The 24,508-nt window shown below is 34.3% G+C and overlaps 1 protein-coding gene across 1 annotated transcript in view; it reads right to left on the bottom strand.

The window, feature by feature from the left end:
• The window catches only part of FUT8 (fucosyltransferase 8), a 32,629-nt gene extending 8,817 nt beyond the window's left edge, over window positions 1-23,812 (bottom strand). Inside the window, exons 1-3 of the mRNA XM_015826150.1 lie at window positions 23,698-23,812; window positions 21,499-21,736; window positions 1,239-1,485 (exon numbers count right to left, since the gene is read on the bottom strand). Coding sequence (XP_015681636.1) covers window positions 1,239-1,485; window positions 21,499-21,736; window positions 23,698-23,805 — 593 coding nt within the window. The 5' untranslated portion in view covers window positions 23,806-23,812. The remainder of the gene's footprint in view (window positions 1-1,238; window positions 1,486-21,498; window positions 21,737-23,697) is intronic.
• Between the last annotated feature and the right edge of the window lie 696 nt (window positions 23,813-24,508).

Raw genomic sequence — 24,508 nt, 5'->3', positions numbered from 1 at the left:
AGAAAAATTTTAGTTAAGCAAACTTAAATGAGGAATGTAATTGAAATGTGTTAAGTTTCAAAAACTCTTTTCTCTCTCACTGCAATACCAGAACTAAAAACATGAGAAACCCAAATAAAATTGATTAGGTTAGGTTGTAAATAAATTAAATTTATTATTCATTTATTCATTTATTTATTATTCATATATATTAAATCATCAATTTGTGAAATTCATTGCTGCAAGGTAGATTAATTGCTATAGCTTATAGGACTATTTTGACTTATTTTTAAAAAAAACAAATATTTTTTTACATTTATTTATTTGATTTATGTGCAGTCCATCTCTTCTAGAGGTGACTTTATTTCAATTATGTTGAAAAATGACAGCTCTTTTTACAAGTAGAAGAGAAAATGTAACAGTCTAGGAATATATTTCACAGAAAATTTAGTAGAGTCAAGAAAATTAAAGAAATATTCAATCTAGGATTATAGGTGTATACGTATGAGCTGAAACATAAACCACTTCAAAATGTGCAATTAGATCTCTATGTGATTTATAAAAAATAATGCAATTTCCTTCATTTGATAATGATTAGATCCTAAACAATAGCCTGCCATTCTAAAAGAGTGGGCATCAAATAGAAATTTCAAAAATCCAATTCATAGTTCTTAAATGATTAAACTGGCTACATCCTAGGATCTGTCAACTAGCCTAAATACTGGTAAGTACGGTAGGTGCTTTTGATAACCAAGATCATGTGGTTCTGCTAGTTTATATACCATTTCTAAGAATACCATTTAAAAATGAAGATTAGACACTTGAATTTTGCTGAGAATTATTTCCTAAATAATTTGAAAGTCCAATGATTTATTGTCTATACTGTCAGAACTATAAAATATAACTTTCTTAACTTTTAAACAAAGTTTTTCTAAATGTATTGAAACCATCAATGATCATTAATTATAAAAGCGAAATGAAGCCTCCATTGTCAGAGGCATTGTATTTCTGAATTAAACATGTTGGGGTGAACAGGGCAGGATCTTCATTCTGTGTAGTGAGCTTGAAATTAAAAAAGTGGTTTAAGACTGCTTTCTTTATTCCCAAATAGCATTGATATGAAAAAGAAAATACTGAAATAAGGTGAGTTTGGGGAAAAATATGTTTTTCAGAAGTAAATCCTACTGATTTCAATGGGAATAAACATGAGTAAGTTTATGACAATCTTAATGAAATTAATGACTTAATAAAACACTTACCCAATAATTGGATGTTTAAAACCAAGTTTTCTTGTGGCTTCTTCTATCTCTTTTTCTAACAAAGGCTGTGGACGAATTAAGTATTTGACAAACTGTGAGACCCACCATACTGGAGGATCCCCATGGACACGAATTAATCTATCAGCCAGATCTTCTGGAATTGCCAGGGGCAAATATGGAGGCCGTGGATGTAGACTGTCAACTATAGGCAATTCTATAACTTGAACATTTTTGTCATTCATTTCACCTAGAAAAGACAGAATCAAATATTTCAGAAATAAGTGATTTTACAAATTTTATTAAAGATAGAGAAAATATATATTCTTTTTAAATAGAATTTGTAGCTTTCTGATTGAGACTGAGTATCCATTTCAATTATTGTCTTGCATGCAGCAACTGCACAAATTCAATAGTTACCAATAGACTGAACAGAAACTTTACATTAGGTATGTTCAACCCACAGTCCTGGAGAGCTAGTAATGTGCCCCAACAAGATAATGAAAATTATTTAAAAATAAAGGAATATTATATACATTAACTATATTATATATTTTATATGCGGCCAAGACAATTCCTTTTTAGTCAATATGGCCCAGGCAAGCCAAACGTTTGGACAACCAAGCTTTAGATTCATTTGCACAAAATATCATTGATAAAAATGAATTGCCATGGTTACTAATTCACCTCTGTCCACTACAGGTTGTCCCCAATTTACCACCGGTCATTTAATGATGGTTTGGAATTACAACAGCACTGAAAAAGTGACGTATAACTCATTCTTAAAGTTACAATAATTGCACCACCTTCATGGTCACATGATTATAATCTGGGTGCTTGACAATCAGTTCAGATTTATGACCAGTTGCAACACCCTATAGTCACCTGATTGAGATCTGCAACCTAGGCAGGCAGCTTATGACAAACGAAGTCAATGGGGGGAACCCAGATTCATTAATAACCATGTGATTTACTTAATGACCATGGTAAAAATAGTCATAAAATCAAGTCTGTTCACATAATGATTTGCTTAATGACTGCACTGCTTAGCAAACAAAATTCCAGTCCCAATTGTGATTGTAAATCAAGTACTACTTGCATATAAAGTATTAAAATGCATAAAATATCTATAGAAAATGTAACTAGGAAAAAACTAAAGCTTGTAACAACACAATTTGAATTATGTTCCTTAAATTCTAGTATTTCTTGGTAAAACTTTCATAACACATATATGCTGTTATTTTTACATCAAACGGAGCATCATTTATTCTAGCTTTTACTAAGTTTGGGTGCAATGTAATAAGCAAGCCTCATGGGGAGGGGGTTTTTTCAATTGTGATGTACTTGTGATTGCTTTTTCTCTTATGTTGAAAATAATAAAAAAAAAAAATTTTGAAAAAAAAAAAAAAAAAAAAAAAAAAAAAAAAAAAAAAAAAAAAAAAAAAAAAAAAAAAAAAAAAAAAAAAAAAAAAAAAAAGAAAGCCAGAGATTTGTAATTGAAATTATATTTAGAGATAATAGGGAGTCACAAGCCTTTCTTCAATTTATGTTTTACCCAAAGATTCCCAGCTACTAATTTTTCCCCAATAAATACTATTACTGTTATTGTTATTACTGCTGCTGTTGCTATTATTACATTTCCAGAATGGTATGTCTCTGTGTGAAATAAGAAACAAAAGAGAAAGGAATTGAGGAATAAAAATAGTAAAAAGCATTTTTCTCATTCTCATCCCAATTTCTCTACCTAAATATATAGGTATTATAAATGAATTTACTGACATACTCCCTTCCATTCCCTTTCTGTCTTTCTATCATATAGAATAGAATAGAATAGAATAGAATAGAATAGAATAGAATTGGAAGAGACCTTGGAGGTCTTCTAGTCTAGCCCCCCACTCAAGCAGGAGAACTTGTACCATCTCAGACAAGAAACTGTCTAGTCTCTTCTTAAAAATCTCCAGTGATGGAGTGCCCACGATTTCTTTAGGCAAGCTGTTCCACTGGTTAATTGTCCTCACTGTTAGGAACTTTCTCCTTAATTCCAGGTTGCTTCTCTCTTTGGTCAGTTTCCAACCATTGTTTCTTGTCCTGCCCTCTGGTGCTTTGGAGTATTTGAGTGGTGCCTCTTCTTTGTGGCACCACTCAAATACTGGAATACTTCTATCATGTCACCTCTATTTCTTCTTTTCTTTAGACTAGCCAAACCCAAGTCCTGCAGCCGTTCTTCATATGTTTTAGTCTCCAGGCCTTGGATCATCTTAGTTGCTCTTCTCTGAACTTTTTCCAAGGTATCAACATCTTTTTTGTAGTATGGTGACCAAAATTGGTTGCAGTATTTCAGGTGTGGTCTCACTAGAATTTTATAAAGCGGTACTAATACTTCGCATGATCCTTGATTCTATGCCTACTAATTTGGTCACTTTATCAAAGAATGAAATAAGATTGGTTTGGCATGATCTATTTTTAACAAACCCGTGTTGGCTACCAATTATAACTTTGTTTGCTTCTAGTTGTTCACAGATCTGTTTTTTGATTATCTTTTCCAGGATCTCCCAGGTATTGATATAAAATTTGCTAAGTGCAAAGTGAGAAAACCTGTAGTAGGATTTTACTAAATTATGATCAAACCCGAAAAGTTAAGATACCGATACAGTTAAATCTCCCTGCCTTCACAAAAGCATTGATAAAAGTGATTTGTCAATACATTTTTTCCACAATGTTTTGGTGTTTTGACTTGATAATCTAGTTTACAGCCCTGTGGTTTCCTGCTAGTCTCCAATTCAAGTATAATTCAGCTCTGCATCTGTTTAGCTTTTCAAGTTCAATCAGCGTCAGCTGGATATGCAACTGTTTGTGATCAGGCTTAGAAAATAACTAATAAAATCAATGAGGCTTAAATTAGACATGATTCACTTGATGTTAGTGCTATTTCAGCAGACTTAATCCTATATCCCTCTGAATATACTTGCTCTTATCTTAAAATAAAGCATCAGTTTAATATTGTAATTTTAATTAAGACATACATGGAAATTCAAAGCATTTCTCAATTCATAAATGCATTTTAAAAAAGGAGAAAATTCTCTGAACAGAACTGTCACAATGAGGAGAAATATAATTACAGCAATCTCACTTCTTCAATTCTACTTTGGATTATAATAGGAAGAAACTGTCCTAACCTGTAAACCATTATTTCTCCAATTTTTCTTGACAATCTGAACACATAATCTTTATCTAGAAGGTTCTATATTGTTGATGCTTGGAGGCTGCAATGGTCTATAACAGATAATAATCTCAAAAAATAATCTAATAATAATAATCTAGAAACAGATATTCTGAGAAACTGTATTCCCAAATCATTTTTGCCTCATTTCCTGAAAAGGAGGAAGTTAAGGAATGAAATAAATACTTTAAACCTTGCAAGAGTTTTTCAAACCCAAAGCCACAAATAACCCTTGAGCAGTATGCCAAAAGCTTCAGTCCAAAAGATAGGCAGGACACAGATATCAACTAAGTTTGATAGAGTCTAATATAAATTGTAAAAAAAACTTTGATTAAATAAATTTTAATATTATTTTCTTTGTATTTTCTTCTTCTGTCACATTATAAAGTACAAAGTTGAAGCAATGTCTGGAGGACCAAACCAAAGCTTTTAGCAGCCACAAGTAACTGCAGATCCTTACACTAATTGTCCATGGTATAGGATGTAATTGATGGACTGCAAGAAGGATCTGGTCCATACCTACTTTCTGTTAATTTGCAATTTTCACCAGTTAACTTCAATACTGCAAATAGATATCTCTTTCATTGCATCTTCCTTTGTTTCACCTTTCTCTTGAAAGAGACTGAACAGAGCAATGAAATAGTGGCTGTTATTGATTAATGCATTAAAGGTAAAGGTTAAGGTTTCCCCTTTCCAGTCGTGTCCAACTCTAGGGGGTAGTGTTCATCTCTGTAGCCAGCAAGACTATATGCTATGGTGCATAGAACGCTGTTACCTTCCCACCAAAGTGATACTTATTTATCTACTCTTATTTGCATGCTAGGCAGGTAGAAGCTAAGGCAAGTAATGGGAGCTCACCCCATCGCATAATGCTGGATCTTAAACATAAGCTGTCAGCTTTGTAGCTGACAAGCTCAGCATCTTTAACCGATGAGCCATTGTGCCCCTGTTAATATATTAATATTTTAATGTAATAGGCATGTCTTTAACCAGCAGAACAAAGCTTGTTGTCTCAATGTTAGGAAAGATAAAAAATGAGGAAGGATATGCGAGGCATCTATAAATAGATAGGAAACTTTTGCAAGGAAGAAGAGTAACAAATTCAATATAATTTGAAGGTAGTCTAAACTTATGTATAAAAGCCTTGCCAGGCTTTCCTAATCCGATGGGAAATTTTCTAAATACATCTCACATTGCCTACTTTTCCCCTTTCACTTTTCAGGAGAGATAATAGAGGACAGAGGTATAGAAAGGAAACAGAAAGAAGAAAATTTTGAAAATGGGGATCACAGTGGCTGGCAGGTAACACAGATAGAAAACATCACCCGATGAACTAATTCTACTCTAATATAACATTACATTAACAGTATCTTGCAAGTTTGAAAGTAAATTCCCTTCCATTCTCTTTACAGCCCCAGAAATTAAGGAAGGTCCCTACAGAGCTACTTGTCCCACCTACATTCTTGCTGTGGGCTAAGTTGCCTTTTATCTGTCTCCCAAGGTCATTCCCATATACCATTACAGAATCTCAGTAACACCCAAAATATGCATGCATTATAACTTTATTTTAAAATGCCGAATTGCTTCAATAGATAATTATTTCAAGTTATGGTTTAAATTCTTCTTACATTAGATTAGGTTACATTAGATTATAATTAATATCCAAAGAAGTTTCTCTTATTTGGGAAGTATTTTAAAATCAATATAACTTGCTTCCTGAACCATAATATATACTCATAGGTTGTCACAAACTAAGAGTGATATATCTGCACAATTATAATATTGGTAGATATTTTTTCAGTTAATCTGAACTAATACAGAATAATAGAGCTGGACGGGTCCTTGGAGGTCTTCTAGATCAAAGTACCCCAACCTTCCCAGATTGGTGGCCCGGCACGGGGGGGGAGGGGAGAAGAGGGGATGGTTTTGTGCAAGGGGCGGAACAGGCTTAAAAAAAGAAATGGTGATGCATAGTAGTAATAGTACATAGCGTAGTATATTGGTAATTGTAATAGAGTAATGCTGTAGTAACAGAGTAATAGGTAACAATGCAAACATTGTCATAGTAATAGGAATTGAAGAGTAATGAAGTATTATAATAGTAATTATCATAGTAATAATGTAGAGATGGCAACAGAATATAGGAAGTACTTATATATCACTTTTGTTTGTTTTTACAAAATATAGTATCTCCCCTTTCCTTATAGGTCAGTATATAGAAAACACCTGTCCAGAATACAGTTCTTTTGTGTGTGTGTTGAGTCTGGGTCAATCCAGTTGGGCATGGCTTAAAAAAAGAACCCATGACACGTATACACCATCTTTCCCAACCATGTGGCATCAAGACAGATGAATATTTAATTTTCATAGTGGGAATCAGATTTTGTGTACTATGACAGTAAGTACCATATATTTTCATTCATATTTACTCCCAGATAAATACAGAGTACATACTGAGATTCAAGCTGAATTCCTTGAAAATACTAAACGGGGAATTTTTAAACTATTGTATTTTGAACATGTCTCAGTACTTCAGCTTGTTCAGAATGCTAAATTAAAGGATGAATAGTCTATGTCACACTAAGTCAGAAACCTTTGCAGATCTGCTGATCTTCCTTCAGGTTTGTTTGTTATGTATCTATTATTCTTCAGATTATCATCTCTACCAATTTGCTAGAAACAGATACGTAATTTATTGGTATGTAATTTCCTGGAAGTCCACAGAACCCTTTTTTAAAATTTGGTGTCACATTGCTAACCTTTTATTCTATTGGCTCTGAGCTTGATTTCATTGGCAAGTTTTGCTAGAAGGTCACAGTTTCACATCTCAGCTGTTTAATAACCCTCTGGTAGATGCGATCAAAGTGTGGATTGTTACTTTATTCTCTTTCAAGATGTCTAGGAACATCTTCTCATTAACTCAATTTGTTTCGTTTTCTTTCCTGAACATTTCAGTACAGATTCACATATCTGTCATATACTTTTGTACGTAATAAAAACAGATGCAAATTTTTCATTAAGTCTGTCTGCAATTTCTGCATTATTCTTGAACAGTTCTCTCACTTTTTTATTGTCTACTTGCCTACCCATTTCCCCAAAGTTTTCTACTTTGAATAATTTATTATTGTTCGCCCGTACTTTTTTTTGCCATATACTCCTCAAATTACTTATTTGCATTTCTTATTATCATCACAGACGTTTCCAGTCTGTGTTTGTGGATTTAATTGACCTAATCCTTCACTGTGGAAGATATTGTAGCTTTTAAATAACCTCTGAGCATTATGAAGAAATATGATCCTCTTGGCTTTTCCTGTTAATCCTTTTTACCTGATCCCTCAAGTTTCAGTAAGCTTTCCCTTCTTTTAATCTACAGTGACTTGAGTTGGATCCTACATTTATATTTCATAGTCATAATTTAGAATTAAATCTGAATTTCCTCCCCTCTGATTGGTTCCAAGCCCAACCATTCCAAGGTACAGATATCTGGTGCATGTAGAAATTTAAATTCTTCATCATATATATTTATACATATTATAAATATATATGATGAAATATAACCAATCTATGCAAGGGTAGCAAAAATCCTCTATTATTAAAATACACTTCTCTTGCATTTTTCTCTAATTTATTTCACTACCTCAAGATCATCCTTGGTATTTTGGTCAGGAGGGAAATAGCATATCAGTAAACACGCACACACACATAGACACACAGTATAAAGTTCCTAGTCAGAAATGATCGTATCTCCATCAGGCTCTCCTTATCAGGTTTCTGATGTGCTAACTATATTTATATTTTCATTCACAACCAGTATTCTTAATTCATCCATTTTGGTTTGGAAACTTTTTGTACTGCCATTAACTGATTCCCCACTTTAACTCTGGAGATAATTGATTCTTTTTTCCTCATTCTAAATCTTTTTCAGATGGATGACAATCTGAAGCAAATTAACAACACATCCAGAGAATAAACATTCTGAAGATACCCTTTTATTCAAGCATTTTAATATTCTTGGATACATTTTTTGACATTTATATAATGCTTTCCCATGTTCAAAACATTTTTCAGATCATACAAACATTTTTGGATCAATCATATTCCTATGTTACAGCTCTTGTTTTTTTAAAAAAACTGATGGAAAAATAATTAAAATCTGCCAAGCAATATTACTCTCTTAAATCTCAATTTCAATTGTGCAGAAATTCACTGGTGCAGAATCCTCATTACCTGTGCCTGGTAGTTTTATGATATTCCCATTTTAGCAAAAAAAAAGTACTATTTCAGATATTCATCTATAAAGTTTATATTTACTATTAGCAAAATATCTTCATAGAAATGCTTCTGACGTTACGTAAGTTCTTAACTCATATTTGAGTTAAGAAGTGTAAAATAAAAATTCTACTTAAGAGATGGTCTATTCCACATAGTCAAAAGTAATATAGAATATATAAAAGAAAATACAGTCATTTTTTAACCTCTGGCATATATATTCATGACAATCATATAAATGGGATTTATTAGACACTGCTTCTCCACTGAAAGTCTTCAAAGCACCTAGCAATAATATTAGTATGAATATATTGTTATGGATAAGTTAAAATTGTAATGTATAAATCATTTACAAGACATCATTCCATACTGTGTATATATAAATAATCTTTTCACACTTAGTGCACACTATCCCAAAATCAAAATCTATAGGAGAATAATCAAAGTCGCAAAACCAAATTTACAATCATTTCCTTTCCTCCCTTTTCCAGAATATAAAATAAAAATAAACCAATGTGTCCCGACATAAAAATTCTAAAACCCAAAGATATGACAACATACTTAAGCAGCACTACTTTTAATTCCACATAAACTGAGTTATTGTCTCAAAAGTTACTTTCTTCTATAGTTACTCCAGAGCAGGGGTGTCAAGCTGCCGGCCTGCTGGCTGTATGCATCACGCGGAAGCCACACCCACCCCAGCTGCGGCAAGGGGGGAAAAGTCACAATACGTTGCAACACATCACATGATGCGATGAGTTTGACACCCCTGTTCTAGAGCAAATAATTTACAACTGAATTTGAGAGGTGGAGTCAAATGCAAAGTGAACAGCTTGTTCCTGGATGCTGCCTTATCCTACTTTTCTTATTATCAATCACTCTTTTTTTTTAAAAAAAAAAAAAAAGGCAGACTGGTTAGCCAACCTAGAGGAAAGCACATTGTAGTAACAGAAGTATTTTTCTAGATAGTCTCTAGAGTGTCTTGAACTGAAGCTTCAAGAAAGTGAAAAATTTTATTTTAAATTGTGCATACTGTTTGGCATAGCTCTTGAAATGCTTTTGAAAATAACTATGGCATACAATTTAAATATATGAACAAATTACACAGACAAGATTTGTTCAAGATGTTTTGTAGACCAGCCCTAACAGTACCACTGATTTTCCATCTATATTCATTTCAAGTTGTTGAAATGTACTTGGTATTTTAATAGGTACTTGATACCTGAACAGATACATTTCAAGTACCTGTACATTACTAAAAACGCTTGGGAAGGTGACATTCTGCAACTAGATAAGCCATAGGCAGAAAGAACAATCAACTTTCTTAAGTGTATGTTATTTTTGCTCTAAAAATTAATATTCCTCTCCTATTTTATACATTATTAGGGACTATATAAAGTTATTTATTAAGATATACTACTATTACTATACTTGACAAAATTAAAAAAACAAATGGTATGTTCTCAGTTTTAATACGGACTGTACATTTTGACATGAATATAAAGTGGTGAAATTTTCACTAACAGATAAATATTGCATTTTAACAATCTTAACTGTCACACATTCTCTCTTCTCACAATAGAAATTTTAGCATGTGTCTCAAAACACAGTTATTACACTGGCTGTTTTATCATTAGAGGTAGTCAACAGAATCATTTTAAACATGATTGATAGTACTGTAATTTTCTTTCAAGAAATAACCTGAACTAAAGATAGATAATATCAAGTACACAAAAAAAAAATCAAAGGCTATTAAAGAGCAAGTACTATTGGCAATTATTTTAACAGAATTCAATCCATTTTTCTCATAGATTTAAGGTGACTGAATATAGGTTTCTTAAATATTCATGAATGATTAGTTGCACATAAATAGAAAACAACAGCATCAATGACAATTCTAAATCCACCTAATTCAGAAATAAAGCTCTTAAGTTATTTTCACAATGGGTAAGTATATAAATTGTTTTGGCTATTGTAAGTTTTGGACATATTAAAATAATTACTAATCATATTTAAAGTCATGCAATAAGGAACGTTCAGTTGATTAATATGAAGGTAAATGCACAACTTTAATTATACTCTGGTTAACAGAAACAGTTTAGTAACTCTTATTTATTACAACTGTACTTATTACAATTACATATCATAAAGAATATACAGTAAATACCAAACATATTTTGACTTGGAAGGGGGGGAGGGGGGATTGCTTTCTATGTAACTATTAGAATGACTCATTTCTTTGCATAGTAACTTTGCACAGAGGAAGTCAACAGTCTGATAATACATAAAGATTGGAGCTATTTGGGCAGAAAATATCCAATGACTAGGTGTCAACAAAAAAAGGCAGAAACTTCTAAGTCTTTGTTTCCATCTACTGATCATCTCTATTTATTTAGCTCATATATGAAACCCCTAACATCAGCCACAGTAATGATTAGGCACAATAAGATCTGCCCCTATTTTCTGGTTATCGGTTTTGAGCCATACTACTCCACATTTACGAAGGGAAAACACATTACTGTGAAAGTACAAGAAAATACTTAATAAGATTCACCTTCAAATATCACTGAAGCTGTAAACAACAGGCTTTGCTCCAGATATCCACCTATTAGGACAGTCAGAAACTTGCTGGATAACAACTTCAATATGCTTCAGGCTTGGAAGCAAGAGTGGTCTTCTATTGCTCTTCCACAGTGTCACAACATTCCCTGCTTTACAGGTGAACTAAAAGGATTCAGTCTACCCCATAAGACCTGATCAATCCTCAATAGGATTAGGACTCAACATGGCAGGTGTGCTAGTCTCCTCCATAAATGGGGAAAGCTCTCTTTGGAATGTAGCTGTAGTACTCCAAAGCAGATACCGGTAGTGCAACATATTGTAGAACAAGTGCCCTTTGAGGGCATATCAGGGAAACCCCAGAGACTTTCTGCATGCAATTCCATCATGTATTGACTATATAAATAGTCTATGTTTGAATTTGTAAATAGAGTAAATAGTTTCATATTTGCTCATTGAGAATGTAATTGTGGTGTATTTTTTAATATTTTTGCCATATGCTACATAAATAAATCAGCTACACTTGGGTACCATAAGACAGAGAACAGGGGTGATGATTTTGTACACACATACAAAACCTAACCTCAATACAAATACATACAGGAACGTGAACCCAGTGTGATACTCATAGGAATGAGAGCCCCTCATGATGACATGACTGCATTTCAGGCAGATGGCAACTGGCTCACATTTATGACCGGTTGCAGTATCCTGTCATCATTTGTCCATGATTTGCAATTATTTATTTATTAAACAAATTTATATGAACACCCAAGTCACTCACAGGTGACTTTGGGTGGCTTACAACATTAAAAATCCACTACATAAAAACCATAAAACTTCCAGCAAAAATCACTCCCAGCAAAAATTCAGTAGAATGGATTTGCTTAATGATCACATGATTCAGACTTACGACTGTGTAATTTGTTTAATGAGCATTGTAAAACGGATAAAAAATTGGGTTTGGATATGTGGTTTCCTCAATTTACCATTGCAATGACTTACGACCACAATTCTGATCCCAATTGTGGCTGTAAATCAAGGACTACTTGTAGTGATCAGTAGGCATCAATCTAGTCCCACCTCAAGCATGAAAGCCAGCTGGGTGACTGGGTGATTTTGAGCCAATTACTCTCTCTCAACACAACTCACCTGAACACCACACCTGTTGTGGGGAAAATAGGAATAAAAAAGAATATGAGGTATGTTCACTCCTTGGAGTTATTTATAAAAATAATAAAGGCAGGGTAAAAATAAGCAAGTAAATAAATAAAAATAAATCTCAGAATACAACTTTAGTTTAGTCACGCTCTCTCAGCCCAATCCACTTCACAGAGTGATTATGGACAAAAATTAGAGGAGGTTCTATGTACATTGCCTTCAACTCCTGGAGGACATAGAGATATAAATCTAACAAATAAAGATATAAATAAAATGTATATGGATGATGATGGACATTGTAGTCTAAATTATCTGAAGACTACCAGATTACATAATCAAGCTTAGAGGTTCAAAGTAGGATTGGTGGTTTAGAAATTATCATTCCACAAGTTTTCCAATAATATTAAGAAAATAAAGGGAATTTTCTTCAGACTCTGTAACTTACTCTTACTATGGAAAAAAGTCTGAGGCATCAGAACTGATTAGCACTACCTACTATTCTTTTACAATTATTTTGGTACAAAATGAAATTGGCAACATGAGTGTTGGGATAAGCCAGAATAGTTAAGATCATACAAACCATTTGGAGGACTACTTGACTGATAGTCACAAACCAAGTGTCTCCTACATGTGCAAACAGGAAAACCAACATGGGAAAACTTTGGAAAGGCACAACCTCCTTGACCTTTTGAGAAGTGGATTTGGAGAGACAGTTTATTTCCAGAAAAGTAGTCCTCCAAAGAATTAGGAGACAGATAGCTTATATTCTACAACAGACATATTAGGTCACGTAAAACTATATTTAAGTAAACTCATATATTCCCCAAAAAGACACCTTCCCACTTTTTCTAGCAAAAGAAATTATTCTGGATTTAATTTGTACAGTACTTTTCTATTAAATCAATACCCACACAAAATACAGATTACAAACCGATGCCAGCACTGTTAATTAAGTGTGGAACTTCCTGCATGTGAAACCTTTCCTACATTGTAGAGTTGTAGCCTGTAGGTGCTTGATTTATGAGTCAGCATCTCTGTTTCCTGTACGCTGCTCTGAATGAATGGGTAGGGAACAGTTCTATTTATTTTTCGTGCTTGAATTCTGGCAGCTTCCCCTCCTTTGCCCTGTGACTGATGTTAAAACCAAGCTGAGAAAAACTGAAAAGAGTTATATAAACCCCAATTCCTCATAATGGGACTTAAATTCATTTCTCTTTTACTAATCTCACACCCTGCTGAAGGCTGGTATTATCACAATATGGTTGCAGCTTTTTTTGTTCTACGATTGGTATCTTCCTTTCCTTGCTTGATGAAAACTGTTTTTGTCTCCCAATAGCTATGACCTTTTCCTCAAGGACTCTCAATAGTCTTTTCCTAAGGCATTTGGGTACCATGATAAATAGGCTTATTTCTTTATAATCCAAGACAAAAGAGGGTGGAATGAAGGACTGCTCTAGTTCATATCTCAATGCTTGTCTCCTCTCTAAGGAACAGGAGCATTGAGTATAAGATTCTGTGGGAGTCTATGGGAACTGGAAGGCTGCTATAATGCATGTATATTTGGAAAATACTGGTTTTTTAAGAACTATGCTGGCCATTGTTTCATATTTCATCATTTACCATGTTAATGTTTTAGATCATTATTCCATGATTTTAGTGCTTACTGAACAGAACAGAGCAAGCCTTTACATTCATTTTAATTAATTTTAGCTTGCTAAGTCCTGTGGTTCTTCTGAAATGTTACATGTTTATTAAAGACATTTGTATGATGTATGATAGTTATACAAATTGTGGGGAAGAAATAAAACCTTCCTCCCCCCAGCCCCTCAAATCTGGATGCTTCTATTCTTTATTATTTCTCATTAAATCATCTATTTTTGTTTTCTTATAGGAGCTCAATTGCCCAATAGGTAGGAAAATTCAACTTTAACTAAATTTTGTTTTCTTACTGGATGCTTATATTAATAATACAGTTCAGTCAACTAAAACAATTGAATTTTATGGCAAATATATGCCATAACATTGTTTTTATGGCAACTGTAAGCTGTGTAGCAGTTATTTAAGTCCAACATGAAGCAAAATTTATTATCTGAACTGCTGTCAATTCAATGAGATCAACTGTGTACATTTTGTTTTTCTATAAAAATAATGCAAATATTTCAATTAAAAGTAAGATCTTTATTTCTTCCAGCACTAAATTTAGAATGTGTGTGTTTGTGCATACATATATGTATACATACATACATACACACACACACACACACGTGCACATATGCACAACACTTCCCAATTTAGTGCTGGAAATATAGAAACAAGGCCACCCAAAGGTAAAGTATGAACCCACAAAAAGTCGTGACAATGATATAGGGAATGTTCCCTCTAATTTCTGACAGGCTGTTTGCAGAAAAAATGTTTTGTGCTGCTTTGCTCAAACCAAGTACAAATTTGCGAGCCACTGTATAAGCATATATGTTGCAAGTAAATATAGTGACAGCATGTTGAAATGTTTACATATTTCTTAGTATAGAAGTGGTTATGTGCCATGAAGTGTTGTTTGACTCCTAGATGGATTTTTTCCACATTCCCTAACCTGGTCTTTCAAGTCTTCCAATGGAGTCCATCCACCCTGGTGCTAATATAATTTCACCTTTCCCAGAATTAAAGGCTTCTCCAGAGAGCATGGTCTCCATAATGTTCTGAAATAGGATAATTATTATTTGTGACTTGAGTGAGAACTCTGGATTAATTTGTTCAGTGACTCTTTTTTTGGGGGGGGGGGGCTTCTTCAACACCAAAGTCCAACTTTCACTTCCATAGACGCCAGCAGGGTGAGTGGAGAACAAGGCAGCAAGGCTGGTAGGTCTAGCAGAGTGCAGGTTGGTAAGGCCAGCAGGGTGATTGGAGCAAAAAGTGACAGGGCTGGCACTTGAGAGCAGAGTGCAATATGATGGGTGCTGCTGAGGCTTTGCGTTATGGCACTGGGGTGGCTGGTTGTGGCATGGGGCTTCAGTTAGCTCTCCTTGGTAGTGGTGATGGTTGAAACTGGAAGGCAGGTGCAACTGGGGGCCTCCCAGCCTCAATTTCAGATCCAGTGCTGCCCCAAGAAGTACCAGTGTGCAGGATGGCCACAAAAGCTGAAATGGTGGGAGACAGGTGAGTAGGCAGAGCTGAAGCACCCCTGCAGCCACAAATGTGCTCAGGTTGCCAAGTATATGAATTTTGATCATATGACTGCTGGGATTCTGCAGTGGCCATCATTTTACAGCCTGCGAGTAAGTGTCATTCATTCAATGCTGCCCAACTTTGAACAGTCTCTGAATAAATGGTTGTAACTTGAGGATCATCTTTATTTTTCTCTCACTAACAGCAAATTTTCTCAGAGCATGAAATTCAGTATAACTTCCCTTCAGTAGAGGGAAGATGGTAAATAGCCTTTCAGTTGACCCTAAGTCCAAAGATCCCAGTTGTAATAAACCATTACTATCCCCCAATTTTAAAAGCCATCAAAGAACTGTGTTGCTTAATTATATCAAGTCTTAACTGCACATTATTTTGGAAGTAGGAGCAAAAAAATCAGTTTCCTGAGGTGTAATGGGAAAGAAAGCTACTACTTGATTTCCAAACTTTTCTAACTCTATATTAAAAAACTGTGGCGATAGCACAATCCTATAATGTACTCCAATAATGAAAAAGAAAACTGAGATAAAACAAGAAACTACTGTACACAAATAACTTCAAGTCAGAAGTTTAAAAAGAACCAAAAAGTACCAGATTAAATATTGAATCATTAGCAAATAATGAAGTTATTATGCATCTCAATAACTTTTTTTAAATTGTCTTCCAGAAGAACAATATACTGTATGTAGGAATTAGAGCTGCAAGTTTATAGCATGTAGAATTTAGTTCTTGTGTCATTAGGAAGCAGCTAGAATAAAATTTATTCCTAACAGCCAATGGAATGTTAGGAAATATAAAACCAGAAAAAATTGTTCCATGGTCTTCATATATACATCATCATAAAATATCATGTGATTTAGAATATAAGCAATATATTATTTCCTACATTTTTGGGGGGAATAATACTGAAAAATAGTCATTTCCAATTAAGTATTTTTTCTTTCCCCTTCATTTCAAAGGTCGACCAGACCCCTGATAGCTTAGTAAAATTTATAGTGAGGGAAAAAAGTATTTGTTCTCCTGCTGATTTTGTACATTTGCCCACTGACAAAGAAATGATCAGTCTATAATTTTAATGGTGTGTTCCTTTTAACAGTGAAAGACAGAATAACAACAACAAAATCCAGAAAAAACGTATTTCAAAAAAGTTATAAAATGATTTGCATTTTAATGAGTGAAATAGGTATTTCACCCCTTCGCAAAACATGATTTAGTACTTGGTGGCAAAACCCTTGCTGGCAATCACAGAGATCAGACGTTTCTTGTAGTTGGCCACCAGTTTTGCGCACATGTCAGGAGGGATTTTGTCCCACTCCTCTTTGCAGATCCTCTCCAAGTCATTAAGGTTTTGAGGCTGATGTTTGGCAGCTCGAACCTTCAGCTCCTTCCACAGATTTTCTATAGGATTAAGATCTGGAGACTGGTTAGGCCACTCCAGGACCTTAATGTGCTTCTTCTTGAGCCACTCCTTTGTTGTCTTGGCTGCGTGTTTTGGGTCATTGCCCTACCCATCCACCACCCATTTTCAATGCTCTGGCTGAGGGAAGGAGGCCCCGTCCATCATCCCTTTGATGCAGTGAAGTTGTCTTGTCCCCTTAGCAGAAAAACACCCTCAAAGCATAATGTTTCCACCTCCATGTTTGACAGTGGGGATGGTGTTCTTGGGGTCACAGGCAGCATTCCTCCTCCTCCAAACACGACGAGTAGAGTTGATGTCAAAGAGCTCGATTTTGATCTCATCTGACCACAACAACAGGTCTCCTCTGAATCATTCAGATGTACATGTACATGTGCTTTCTTGAGCATGGGGACATTGTGGGTGCTGCAGGATTTCAGTCCTTCATAGTGTGTTACCAATTGTTTTCTTGGTGACTATGGTCCCAGCTGCCTTGAGATCATTGACAAGATCCTCCCATATAGTTCTGGGCTGATTCCTCACCATTCTTATGATCATTGAAACTCCACGAGGTGAGATCTTGCATGGAGCCCCAGACCAAGGGAGATTGACAGTTATTTTGTGTTTCTTCTATTTGCAAATAATTGAACCAACTGTTGTCACCTTCTCACCAAGTGGCTTAGCAATAGTCTTGTAGCCCATTCCAGCTTTATGTAGCTCTACAATCTTGTCCCTGACATCCTTGGACAGCTCTTTGGTCTTGGCCATGGTGGAGAATTTGGAATCTGATTGATTGCTTCTGTGGATAGGTGTCTTTTATACAGGTAACACTCCCTTTAAGAGAGTGCTCCTAATCTCAGCTTGTTACCTGTATAAAAGACACCTGGGAGCCAGAAATGTTGCTGATTGATAGGGGATCAAATACTTATTTCACTCATTAAAATGCAAATCAATTTATAACTTTTTTGAAAGCATTTTTCTGGATTTTGTTGTTGTTATTCTGTCTCTCACTGTTAAAATACACCTACCATTAAAATTACAGACTGATCATTTCTTTGTCAGTGGGCAAACATATAAAATCAGCAGGGGATCAAATAAGTTTTCCCCTCACTGTATATATGTATCTATATACATATATATCTTAGATATAAGGATAACCATGTGTACCAGCTACCTTTACATGTGTTGATGCTTTTCATTTGGTGGATCCTGCAGTCTAATTCAAGGAATGGAACCCAACCTGAAAACCAACCTGAAAACCAGTTCAAGAAAGTACTGTTTCAGAGAAGCAGAACTAAACCCAATTCAAAAATATCTTAAATATATTGAATTCAAACTGATTTCTTAAAAACTACAAGCTGGTTCAAAACGGATGGCTATAAACTACAAATAATCTGTTTTTCTTTGATTTGAGGAATAAAGAATTTTCTGGGACTGCTAGTTCTCTTCCTTTTGTTGACAACAACAATAAACAATCTAACTAAAATATAGGCACATTTAGATCTCTACTAAACATTAATCTCATCAATTCAATTGTTTTTTAGTCAGCTATCTAGTAGTACAGATGATTACCCTCGACTACTTTTCTAATGAAATTCCAAGAAGAGAAATTTGATCATGGTTAGATCTAATTATTTTTTTATAATGGAACATCGAAAACGAGAAGTTTTTGTTCATAATGATTGCTAATTATATTTAGCTATTCTGTACTCCGGGCTGGATCCTCTTGAATACAGGGTTTGGCACACAGCATGGACATATCTCTGAAGAAAGGACATGGAGCAGTAATTTCCATGAAGTCTCTTTTTCCAGGAAATCTACTAAGCTTCCAGAGCAGCAAGTAGGAGTCTAGATTGCAGTAATGGAATGGGGAGGAGAAACTGTTGGAAATGATTACAGACCTCTCTTAAGCAGAAGAAAAACTCTAATTCTTACTAAACTGGTTGCTTCTATTATTCAAACAGCTCCCTGCTACTGGTACTGCAAGGAGCACTGAAGACCTAGTTCTTCCGCCAGGCCTTTGACAAAAGTGATTGAAGCCCCTTTCTTGCTTTTCATTCCCCTCCTGAACAATTTTTTTTGCCATTGTTGTTCTTTTGTTGTATGCGGTTTTGTTTTATGATGTTTTTGTGAGTTTTTTTGTATTCTTTATTTTGAAATAAAGGACCTAGGACCTTGGAGTCCTAGTGGACGATCACTTAAACATCAGTCAGCAGTGTGCAGCAACAGCCAAAAAAGCTAATACAATTCTTGGTTGTATAAACAGAGGCATAGAATCAAAATCACATGAAGTATTAGTACAGCTTTATAAATCCTTAGTAAGGCCACACCTGGAATATTGTATCCAATTTTGGTCACCACATTAGAAAAAATATGTTGAGATTTTGCAAAAAGTGCGATGAAGAGTAACTAAGATGATTAAGGGTCTGGAGACAAAAACATATGAAGAACAGTTGCAGGAATTGGGTAGACCAGTCTAGAGAAAAGAAGGACTAGTAGTGACATGATAGCAGTATTCCAGTATTTGAAGGGCTGCCACAAAGAAGAGGGGGGTCAACTTATTTTCCAAAGCAACAGAAGGCAAGACAAGAAACAATGGATGGAAACTAATCAAGGAGAGAAGCAACCTGGAGCTAAAGAAAAACTTCCTAACAATGAGGACAATTAACCAGTGGAACAGCTTGCCTTCAGAAGTTGTTGATACTTCATCACTGGAGGTTTTTAAGAAAAGACTGGACAGCCACCTATCTGAAATGGTATAGGGTCTCCTGCTTGAGCAGGGGGTTGGACTAGAAGACCTCCAAGGTCCCTTCCAGCTCTATTCTGTTTAATGTTTTTAACAACTATAAACAGCTCAGAGTTATTGCTGGGAGTTGGGTGGCTTATAAATAAGTATATTATTGTCGTTCTTATTATTATTCATTTTAAACTCTTTATATATAAAACAGGACCCTGCCATAGCACAGGAATAACTAGGAGGAAAATATATAAAACAGCTCTATATAGTTTGAACACTCAATGTTCTTACTAAATTTTATTTTCAATAAAGATGTATTAGAAAGATTATTCATTTGAATGCATTTTGAATTCTAGCAAACATACCAAATGCTTCTGTTCATTAATACTAAAAATGATATTGAAGATTATTCTAAATGCTATTGATAATACAGATAGTTATTAGTCAAAATATCCAGAGGCATAATACATCTTATCCTCAGATGGTATGAACAAATAATGAAAGTCTATGGAGATCCTCAATCATCCAAGTCCTGAAAAAACACCTTTGGGAAAATAATGAAAGCTTCCTCAGTTTATTCAAAATACCAAAATTTATGAGATATCTCCATAAGACAGTCAATTATATTTAATCACTCCTAACCAAAAACCATATTTAGACTACTGGGACATAATTTATAAATTTTGCAGTGCATTTAAACTTTGTGAGTTAGACAGGAGATTTACAATTTTATGAAATCTTTTTCATTCTCTTGCAATGGTTCCTGAAAACCAATGGAAGTGTACTTGTATATTACTTATTGCACACTGAAGGAAGAGAAAAACAGCGTAACAGATTCACATGTATAAACAACATTTAAAAAAGGTATATCAAATAAAGAGTTCAAGGAGGCATATCTCTTTAACTTGGGCCAAAAATGAAAAAAGAATACCACGCTCTTTAACAATGATATTTATTGAATGTATATCTAGTTTCCAGTCAATAACACAATGGGATGAATTTTACACCACTTTAGATTCAAAGGCAAAAAGGGGCTTCAGACTGCATAGTGATCTGCTACTCCTAAAATCAACTGCATCTTTATCTGAGAAATTGGTATGTCATCTGTGCATATTAAAATATAATTTTACTTTTATATTCTATACCTTATACATTTGTTCTGAAGAATATTATTACATAAGTGACAAGATTAAGAACTAATTCATTATGCTTAGCCAATCATGGCAATTTCAGTCCTTTGGAAAACTCAACTTCCCAGACTAGGGTCTCAAATTTAAGCACTCTAAATAGCCTTTGATAAATGTCTTCATTAAGTCTTGCTTGGGGATTACTTTTAATTTTGAAAAGGTATTTTCCCATCTCCCAAAAATACAAATATGTAAATTTTAGGGAGTTCATACAAATCAGAACAAATCAGAGCTTAAATGGAGTGTTCCCAGTAAATTGGGATGGGTCTATACAATAGAAAAATAACAAAATTCTCTGCATTACTCACCTGAACCTATCGTAGATTTATCTACTCAACCAATAAAAACATAAAAAATTCAGATAAATACCTAAATATAATGTGTTATTTTTCTCCATTTCTAATTCTTTATTTCAAAATAAAAATATTGCATACTTTACAACTACAATAAAGAGGTATAATGTTTTTCCTCAATGTTCTTTATTACTGAAATGGTTGACAAAAAATTATCTCTTAAACTATTATACAAAGAAATAACTATAAGTCAATGACACTTACCTGACCAATGCCCTGTAGTACTTCCTGATCTATCAGTACATGTTTCACTCACTGGCTGAAAAACAGTCTCCCAGCCTCCAGTTGCATAGCGCCAATTCTGAGATTCCAAAATCAGTGTTCTTTCAGTGCCATATGCTATCATGAAGCAATAGACCACGTGATGAAGTTGACAACCATAACCACATCCTTTGTTGATATTGCATACTAGTTTCTTGGCTTTGCTACAATCCTTGGGATTCTATGAACAATAAATGGAACATGTAGAAAAAATAGAGGCATAAGAACGTTTTTCAAAATAAATGAGCAAAAATTAACAGATACCATATATTTGCCTGGAAAATGCCACACTCTAATCTGTTAGACTTTTTAAAACTTTTTTTAATGCTATTTATTTTCCCTCTGTATTTGTATTTGCTCTGTTACGTATTAAGGTAATAGAGAGAAAAAAGTATTTTAGAACTTATTTTGTCCCTGCACTGAGGTTGTCTAAAAGATTCACAGTTATGTTTAATTTACACAAGACAATGCTATTTTGCCTTTGGAATAAATACAGATATTAATAATTTTATCTTTAAAACCTCTTATTTATTCCAATCTCTTTTTAAAATATCATTTCACAGGAAGCCTTGACATCTGTTATGCATTTGCTTTAAGCTATTTTATTTATTTATTGTTATTTATTAAATTTACATTTTTCTTAAATATGAAGATATTTAGGATAATCTTTGTCTGTGTTCACCTCCAATTCTTATGATGTATTTATGAATTATCACAAAACAAAAACTGGAGATATGAAGATGCTTGGAGTAAAATGCTTAATTACCAATTAAATTATCCAAATTCATCTAAAACATATATAAGTGCTTCCTGAATTGTTTTTGAGAGTTACAGAAAAAAATGTGAAAAAAGTTATTTCACCTGGGAAAATCACTGTGAAAATCTAACTCAAATACCAGCACTATTTCATAAACTTTCAGATGAGCAACGGATGGAAACTAACCAAAGAGAGAAGCAACGTAGAACTAAGGAGAAATTTCCTGACAGTTAGAACAATTAATCAGTGGAACAACCTGCCTCCAGAAGCGGTGAATGCGCCAACATTGGAAGTTTTTAAGAAGAGACAGGACAGCCATTTTTCTGAAATGGTATAGGGTTTCCTGCCTGAGCAGGGGGTTGGACTAGATGACCTCCAAGGTCCCTTCTAACATCATCATCATCATCATCATCATCATCATCATCATCATCATTATTATTATTATTACTACTATTACTATTGTTGTTGTTAATAAGTCAGAAAAAACTAAATGAAATTTTCCTTAGAACTAGGAATTTCAGAACCTTCCCAAGAAATGAATAATTTTCACAATATAACCAAACATGGAATATCTGATAATGGTGTTCTGCAGTGCTTTGGATACAATTAAAAAGCTTATCTAAGCACGTAGAAGCATGAAACGAATCCCTCTTTACAAAACTTTAAAGCAGACTGCATTTTTTCCTAGAATCAAACAGTCTTCTGCTGCGGCCATGTAATACATAAAAAGTTTAGCTGCTTTAGGGTAATGCAGATAGATGCTACCTCCAAAAAACAGTTCCTGAATCTGAATCCAAAGCACTGCAGAATCGCACTTGATGAAATAATATACTCTTTGTCAACGAAGAATAAGTAAGATGTAGTTCTCTTCTATAGAATCTGATATTTGGTTAAAGGATACTCTTTTTTTTGCATTTCCGGTCCTGTTTATTCATTCATAAACAACTTTGTATACAAATTTCCAGAGTTGCTTCAGAACTTTGTAAAATGACACTTTTTTAGATTAAGTAATGATAAATGCTTGAGGATTCAGATACTGATTTTTATTATCTAAAGGACTGGAAATGCAAAAAAATGAGTGTCCTTTAACCGAATATCAGATTCTATCCAATATTAAACAAATGGCCATCTGGCCACACAATGGGACATCTCCTTTCTCTTCTCTAGTTCCATTTATACCCTGGCACTTCTCTGAAGAGTCCCCCGAAACGTTTGAGCAGATTGAACCAAGGAGGAGGAAGGAACAGGGAAATTCATTCCACCAATGAAATATTTTATTTATTGAATGGGGTTCTTCTTTCTAAATACTTAACAGTTTTGAATATTGTTTGATATATATTATTTATATTAAGATGTCCTATATAGTCTTTCCCCAGAATTGTTACCTGAAGATAAGTTATTCTCCTCTGCACTAGCTCTGTCAAATCTTTGGCTTCTTTTTCTCGCCAAGCACCTGCTCCATCAGTTTGACTGAGGTAGAACAGATCTGTCATTATTGACCTGTTAAAAAAAGAGACTCAAAATCAACCTTTGAAATTATCAGGAAAATCAATAACAAAGTAAAAGTATTTCTTGCCAAACCATCCAAAAGCCGTATCTTAACACAAGAGTAAAAATATTTACCACCTTATTGCTATAATGTCACAGTTAAAGTTAAGATGTAATATTACAATGGATGAGAATTCCTTTTTCTATTAAACAATCACATTCCCACATGATTTAATTTTTCTTCCTAACCATTCCAAGGAATATTCATAATGAATGAATTCTTGATGGCAGATTGGTGAAATGAGTCACTGGCAACAATACAAAATATGCACACTTTACATATTCAAAGTTATCAGAAACATATAAAAGCAAGCAAAATAATAGGAAGATTGTAAAATAATGTCTATATTGAATATGTACTCAGGTTCTTACACAATTAATTAGTTTAATTAATTCATGTTCTAGGACAGAGGTCCCCAACTCCTAAGTTGTGGACCAGTATTGGTCCCTGGCATGCTGGGAACCAGGCCGCAAAAGCAGTGGGTGAGCAAACAAAGCTTCATCTGCACATGCACAGGATCTAGACTGCATGTGAAACCATTCCTCTCCGGTCTGTGGAAGATAAGTTTTCTTCCAAAATTGGCCCTGTTCCCAGAAAGGTTGCGTACTGCTGTTCTGGGATATTAATATTCTATGGCCATAGCTACT

This window comes from Protobothrops mucrosquamatus, unplaced genomic scaffold (assembly GCF_001527695.2).
Source record: "Protobothrops mucrosquamatus isolate PMUCROS unplaced genomic scaffold, P.Mucros_1.0 scaffold2980, whole genome shotgun sequence".
In the NCBI taxonomy this organism is placed as follows: domain Eukaryota; kingdom Metazoa; phylum Chordata; class Lepidosauria; order Squamata; family Viperidae; genus Protobothrops; species Protobothrops mucrosquamatus.
The sequence above is the reverse complement of the archived record's forward strand: the minus strand, read 5'-3'. Positions and strand labels throughout refer to the sequence as shown.